This window comes from Petaurus breviceps, unplaced genomic scaffold (assembly GCF_028583685.1).
Source record: "Petaurus breviceps papuanus isolate PSGF00001 unplaced genomic scaffold, PetGlider_PUasm1.0 139, whole genome shotgun sequence".
Lineage (NCBI taxonomy): Eukaryota > Metazoa > Chordata > Mammalia > Diprotodontia > Petauridae > Petaurus > Petaurus breviceps.
This window is the reverse complement of record NW_027185697.1, coordinates 9,280,053-9,287,459: the sequence shown is the minus strand read 5'-3', so window position 1 is coordinate 9,287,459 and position 7,407 is coordinate 9,280,053. Positions and strand designations below refer to the sequence as shown.

At 51.3% G+C, this 7,407-nt stretch overlaps 1 protein-coding gene across 1 annotated transcript in view; it reads left to right on the top strand.

Annotated features, from left to right (window-relative positions):
- The window catches only part of HSPA12B (heat shock protein family A (Hsp70) member 12B), a 40,979-nt gene that overhangs the window by 16,107 nt on the left and 17,465 nt on the right, over positions 1 to 7,407 (top strand). Inside the window, exons 4-7 of the mRNA XM_069066127.1 lie at positions 341 to 465; positions 4,740 to 4,926; positions 5,135 to 5,239; positions 6,405 to 6,521. Coding sequence (XP_068922228.1) covers positions 341 to 465; positions 4,740 to 4,926; positions 5,135 to 5,239; positions 6,405 to 6,521 — 534 coding nt within the window. The remainder of the gene's footprint in view (positions 1 to 340; positions 466 to 4,739; positions 4,927 to 5,134; positions 5,240 to 6,404; positions 6,522 to 7,407) is intronic.

The following is a 7,407-nucleotide window of genomic DNA, read 5'->3' as shown; positions in this document are numbered from 1 at the left end:
TGATGGATGATGTGTGGATGGATGATGGATGGATGGATGGATGGATGGATAGATGCATGCATGGATGGATGGATGATGGATGGATGGATGATAGATAGATGGATGGATGGATGATGGATAGATGGATGAATGGATGATGGATGGATGGATGATGGATGGATGGATGGATGGATGAATGATGGATGATGGATGGATGGATGATGGATGGATGGATAGATGCATCCATGGATGGACTCCCAGACTGGTTCATTGAGGAGGAAAGGGGACCAGAGGAGTTAGTGTGTGGGAAGCAGAAATTCTCTTTGTATTTGCCCCCTTCTAACTAATTCTGTCCTTCCAGAGGAGCGAGGCCCGAGCTCCCCGGCCTGCTCCATTCTCCGTGGTGGTGGCCATCGATTTTGGCACAACCTCTAGTGGCTATGCCTTCAGTTTCACCAATGACCCTGAGTCCATTCACATGATGAGGTAAGGGCCCCCAGGGGCAGGGGTGAGGGAGCCATGACTTGGATGACACAGAGAAGGAAGGTGATATTTGCGTAGCCTGGATGGATCATAGGTGTGGGGGCCGAGAATCGACCATAAATGCTGAGATGGGGAGGGGAATGGGGGAGAAGTAGACTCACCCCCAACCCAGACATCAGGATCAAGAGCCCCAGCTGGGGAGAGGCTGAGGGGGCCAAAGCCCAGGCCAGACCCTTATCCTGGGACTCTGAGGAAAGCAACTGTAAGGAACTTGGTCCTGAGGAGAAGCCCAACCCAAGAAAACCAGCCCTAGAACGTAGCTTAAGATCTGGTGCTGCTCTAGGGCAGGGGGGTAAAAAAGGGAAGAAAAAAGCTACATGATAACTTTATTATATATTGAAAAGGAAGAGCAGGTTGTACATAACAGATTTGCAGTTTCATGTACAATCGTCTTTTTTTCTATTTTACTGTATTATAGAAGTGCTTGTTTTATTTCTTAAGTTCTGAATAAAATAAAATTTAAAAAAAAAAAGAAAAACAGCCCTTATAAGTAACAGATGATAATAGCAGATAAATATTTTCACATCCATCTCTGTTAGTGGAACAGTAGAAAAAGTAATGACTTACCCAAGTGTAAATCCTACCTCTGAAGGTCACTTCCCTGACCTCCCTGAGCCTCGGTTTCCCCATCTGTGAGGCAGTCAGACTAGATGGCTTCTGACGCAATGCTCTGATAATGTGAATAGCTGGGTGAGATGGGGGAGGGAGACCGGGAACCCTGAAGGGGGGGGGTGCTTTCTGACCATGCAGAAGAGTCAGAGGGGAGCTGGGAGGTGAGGCCAGTGACTCTGAACTTGAGGATGCTGGCTTGTTGGCTGAATAACCCAAGTTTCTAAGCTGTTTAGACAAATCTTGCCCTGCACAGCCTTCTCTCAGTCTGTACCCTCCAGATGCCAAAGGGGTATTTGGTAACCTTGAACTTTAGAGCTTGTATGGTATTTCCTCCTCTTCCATACCTGACCTGCCCACACACCCAACTCAGCTACCCAGGACCCCAAGACCACCCGCACCCCCTCCCTAGCTCCCTCCCATTGTTCCTAAGCTCCCCCCCCCAACATTCACTCACATACACACTGACCCCAAGCTGGGGTCACTTCCCTGTCCCGTTTCCTTCCTCTCCCCTGCTGCCTCAGATCCAGATGTTGGCCCAGCAATCTCTCATTGTCTCTCCCTTTGGTTCCTCCCACCTCACAGCTGGAGGGAGCTGTTTCTGCCCAGTGAGCCCCCCTCCTTTTCAGACTCAACCCCTTCTACCCCATGTAGTACAGTGAATCAAGCACTGTAACCAGGCACTGTGAGCAAGACATATTGGCATGGTGAATGGGTCAGAAAGACCCGCATCCAGATCCCCCCTTGGACAGAAAGACCAGCAGAAAGATCCCCCCCTTCCTGCCTGTGTGACCCAGGGCAAGTGACTTAATATCTCCCTGCCTTAATTTCCTCATCTTTAAACTGAGAGTGCCCTTTATGGTCCCTGTGATCTTGGGATATTGTGCATAGGGAAAATACCACAGATGATATTATTCCCATTCTACAGATGAGGAAACAGGGGCTGTGCTGTCCAGTCCACTATCTGTAACGTACAGGCAGCTAGATGTTCAGGTGGTTTCGGTGCTGCCGTTGGAATCAGGAAGACCTGAGTTTGGATTGCGTCTGTCCAACAGTTACCAGGTGTACGACCCTAAGAGAGCTGTTTAATTTCATTCAGTCTCAGTTTTCTCATCTGTGAAATAGGAAGACTCATAGCACCTGTCTCCCAGCATTATTGTGAGGATCTAATAAGGTAATGTGTAGGAAGTGCTTGGCCAGCTTTACGGTGTTATAGAAATTGTGGCTATTAGTATATATTCTGGAAAGAACCTGTTATTGCTGTCTGGAGCTCCTGGTGAGGAAATGCCCTCTTTCCCCAAAACCCCTCTGCAATTTAGACTCTCAGGGAGCAGCCTGAGGCATTGAGAAGTCAAGTGTCTAGGGTCACACATCCATCCTGGCCTATATTTCAGCCTCAGATCTTCTGGTAGTTGTGTCTGTAAAGGCTGTAGTGTGAGAGAGAAGGAAAGAGAGAGAGAGACAGGGAGAGACATAGAATCAGAGAAAAACACAGATGGATGAATGATAGAAAGATAGGATGGGCAGATAGACGGATCACTGGGTATATGTAGGGAGGGAGATACATGAATAGATGGATGGATATGGGGATAGGTGGGTGGGTGGGTTGATCAATAAGTGTATGGGAAGAAAGACAGAAGAGGGGAGAGAAGAAAAAAGGGAGAGACAGGGAGAGTAAGAAAGAAACTGGATAGGTAGGCTGAGCAGTGTGTGTTATGGAGAGAGAGAGACAAAGAGAGAGAGAGAGAGACAGAGAGAGACAGAGAGAGAGAGAGAGACACTTTAATAACCAGTTGCTATGTGCCAGCCACTGGTATGCAAATACTAGCTGAGATCGCCCTGCCCTCAAGGCGCTTGTATTCTAATGTAATATATTGGGGAGATGGAAGATGGGGACAAGGCATCCGGGGAAGGGAGTTGGAGGAGCCTGGAGAGACTCATGGCCCAGGTGAGGTGAAGAGATGGGCTCCTTCCTAAAATGAGGGGCCTGCCCTGAGAGGGGATTCCCCATCAGGAGAGCAGGGTATCAGGTGTCTCCAAGGTGGCAAGGCAGCAGTAGAGGAGAAGAATGAGTCTGGAGAGTGAGTCCAGAGGAGGGAGTGAGGGATCGCAGGGCTGTGTAGACTGCAGCAGGGAAGGCAGGCTTCCTATGAAGGCTGGACTGACTTGAGGGGAGCCTCATTTCACTGTCACTTGGGCTAGAAAGCTTTGGGAAAACAGAGAAGAGGCAGTATAGCATGGGGAGGAGGAGGGACCAGACTGAGCTGAGGACAAAATGAGTTTGACCTATTTGTGAGTCTAGCAAGGTTCCTTGTGCACAGTAGGTCCTTGATAAATGTTTGGGGGATGGAATGGGATTTGTGTAATAGTAGAGATTGGTCTGGATGGACAGAGTAGAAGGGAGATAGGAGAATTAGGCTCATGTCCTGGGGAAGCACCTGGACTAGACAATGTCCTAAGAGGCCAAGGCCTGGAGGCAGGTTAGACTGGCCAGTGGGGTGAATGGTAACATTCTATGCAGACAGGAGGCTGAGGCCCAGGGAATAGTCTAGATTCCAGCTCCCTCCCCCAGCCCAAACTCACCATCTCCCCCAGGGACACTGAGACCTTGTTAGCTCAAGGCTGACACACATATTCCTGTTCCTGTCTTCTCAATTCTCCAAGACCCACAGAATATAAGGAAGGCCTATCTTCACACACATACACACACACACACACACACACATACCCCTCTATTAGACATGATGCCTTAGAAGCCACAGTGGTACACAATACACTGGAAGGGGTCCTAGACTTACAAAGGTTTGGGTCCTGGCTCCAACATTTACCAGCTGTAGGACCATGGGCAAATCTAAGAACCCTTCCAAGGAGGTTTTGAACCCCAGGTTTTACTGACCCCTCCAGCTGTGCCCAAGGACCTGTCTTAGGGATTCTGATGACAAGAAAAGCTTCTAAAGGAAGGGCCAGATGGGGTCTGTTGTGGACCTGATCTATTTGAGATGCTCCAGGGGACCAAGTGACTAGGCAGGCCCAAAAGGGAGACAACAGTAGGGAAGTCACAGGCAGGTGTCACGGTATCAATGGAAGGAGTCTCATGAAGAGGAAGCAAAATGTCTGGGAATGAGAGGGGGAAAGAGCCTGAAAGATGGAAAGAGGACAAGCCAGAGCCTGGGTGCACCAGGGCTTCAGTCCAGGGCGCTGACATTCGAGAGGGCCTTGCCTCCCGTCAGCAGGGCTGGATTCCTCCCTCAAACATGAACAACCTCTGAACTCTGTCTTGCAGCCAGCCCCCACTTCCCCAGGTCCTGTGGGTGCAAATGATGGATTCCTTGATGACAGGTCCCTCTCTTTTTCAGAATGGCCCCACCCAATTTCTGCAGATCTCTCTATTCTCTCCCTGACCTGTCTCCCACCCCAGCTGCCCCAGTTGAATTTGACCCAGGTACATTCATCCCCAGTTAGGACAGAGAAGCAGAAAACACAGTTAGGAGTCAGGGAGACAGAGATGGGGAGAGGCCTGAAGAGAGGCAGAGACAGAAGCCGAGGCTAGGACAGACGCCTTCAGAGCCAGAGCTGGCCAAGCCTGACTGGACTCCATCCCACCCCAGGAAGTGGGAAGGCGGGGACCCAGGTGTGGCCCACCAGAAGACGCCCACCAGCCTCCTGCTGACCCCGGAGGGCGCCTTCCATAGCTTCGGCTACACGGCCAGGGACTATTACCATGACTTGGACCCAGAGGAGGCTCGCGACTGGCTGTATTTTGAGAAGTTCAAGATGAAGATCCACAGTACCAGTGTGAGCTGGGAGGAGGGGTGGGAGGTGGGGATGAGGCACAAGGGGAAGGCCAGGAGTGGGGAGGGGGCACTAGGGAGCATGGAGGGCTGGGGAGTGAGGAGAGGGACCAAAAGGGTCTGTGGGAAAGTCTGAGAAATGAGGGAATGGGGGGGGGGGGTCCTACCCACCGCCATCCCCTTCCTTGACACAGCTTTCTTGCCCACCCTAGGACCTCACCATGAAGACAGAGTTAGAGGCTGTGAATGGGAAGAAGATGCCCGCCCTGGAGGTGTTCGCCCACGCTCTGCGGTTCTTTAAGAAGCACGCTGTGCAGGTGACCCTTCCCCACCAGGGGACGTTGGGGAGTGGAGGGAAAGAGGTCCGACTGGTCCTCTGGAATGGGCTCTTCTTCCCCTTCCCCCGTCTTCATTCCCCACCCCCCAACCCAGACCAAGACTACTGCATCCTCTGACACCTTAACACAGACCCTTCCGGGGGTGGGTCTCCAGAAGTCATCTTGTCCATTCCCCTGTCTCCAGACATCAGCCCAGGCAGAGATGGATGTATGGGGAGGAGCGACTGAGAATATGAGGAATGTCTCTGAGGGGCCTGGGAAGCAGGGAGTAATCCAGAGTCCACAAATCTGGCTCCTGACATTGAGAAGACTCCCTTTAGCTCTGACCCTGTGTCTCCAGTAAGAGAATTCGTGGGATTCCCTGACTCCCATGTTTAGGAGCATTGTCCTCTATGTACTACCCATGTGACCCTGGATGAGTCACTTTACCTCAGTCCCGCCATCTGCAAAGGAGATGATAACAGCAGCTCTCTCACAGGTTTGGCGTGAGGTGCCAACACAATAAGATCTGAGCAGCACTTTACACACATTCTGTCATTTGTACCTCACAACAACCCTGGGAGGCAGGTGCGCCATTATCATGTCCAAATGAGGAAGCTGAGGCGAGGAAAAGATAAGTGACTTGGTCAGGGTCACTCACACAGGTAGGAAGTGGAAGAGCCAAGATTGGAACCCAGGTCCCCCTGAATCCGGGGCTCTTTGCACCAGAGATGGGCAGTGGTACACACACACACACTTGCATGCACACACATGCACACACATACACACTATTGTTGCTAGTCTCCCAGCCAAACACAGAAAGTCCTTCTTGTGGTCTGGCTGCAGTGCCCAGGGCTGCGGTCAGGGCTGCCGAGGTCCTCCCGCTCACACGGAATGTGAGCTTGGCTCTTCAGCTCTAAAATGGGCATGTAGCAGGTGGTTGAACCAGAGACATCAAAGGCCTGCTGGACTCGGCATCCCAGGGCCTGGATTCAAATCCTAGCTCTGCCTCTCACTACCAGTATATCCTTAAGCAGGTCCCTTCCCCCTCCCCTCCGTTTGTCCCTCTGTAAAATGAAGGAGCTAAGCCTGACCTCTGCTCCATGTGCTGTGACTCTGATTTCCTTCCTTTCCCTCTCCCCCAAATCCCTCGGCTGAAATCCAGGAGCTCAGGGAACAGTGCCCATCCCTGCCAGAAAGAAATGCCATCCGCTGGGTCCTCACCGTTCCTGCCATCTGGAAGCAGCCAGCCAAGCAGTTCATGCGGGAAGCTGCCTACCTGGTGAGTGAGCGAGCAGGGAGTAGAGACAGAGGCCCGAGAGGGCCGCCCTATCTGGAGACAAAGCAGAGTCGGGAAGATATGAATTCCTATCCTGCCTCAGACATTTACTGGCTGTGTGATACTGGACCAGTCACTTAACCTCTTCCTGCCTCAGCTTCCCATTTGTAAATTGGGGATGATGATAGCACCTGCCTCCTAGGATTGTTGTGAAGATGTTATGAGGCCATATTTGTAAGTCACTTTGCCAATGCTAGCAGTTAGAGGCAGCATATGAGGGAGAACAGGAAGCATCCCCCTCTCCCCTCCAGCCCATCAGAGTGTCTAAAATTCCCTATGAGGTTGTAGCAGTGTGGGAAGGCTCCGGATTTGAAGACAGAACTAAGTCTGAATGCTAATTCTGTTCTCCCCTGGCCCCAGGCCAAATCACAGGCCTCAGTTTCCTCATCTATAAAATGAAGGAGTGGGGCTGTGACCTCTAGGATTCCCACTGGGTCTCACAAGCTTTTCAGTCTGTAAATAGGGGGAGAAATCAGACTCTAAAGTTCTGTTAGCTGTAAGCCCTTGGGTGAGTAACTTTCTCTGGGCCTCAAGTCCTCCCACCTGCACAGTAAGGGACCATGTGGCACAGTAGACAGGGAGCTGGATTGGGAATGAGAGGACCTGGGTTTGCATCCCAACTCCCCTGTGTGACCCAGGACCATCACTTCCTCAAGCAAATGAGACCTTGGGATGTCAAGGTTCCTAGCTCAGCCTCTGAAGCAGTTGAAGGGGACAACCCATTCAACTCAGACTTTCTAACATCCTGTCATTCTGTGATTCTAACCAGCCAAATCCTTGGCAAAGAGGGTGATGGTCAACTGAGATTGTGATGGCTGGCCAAGAGGGT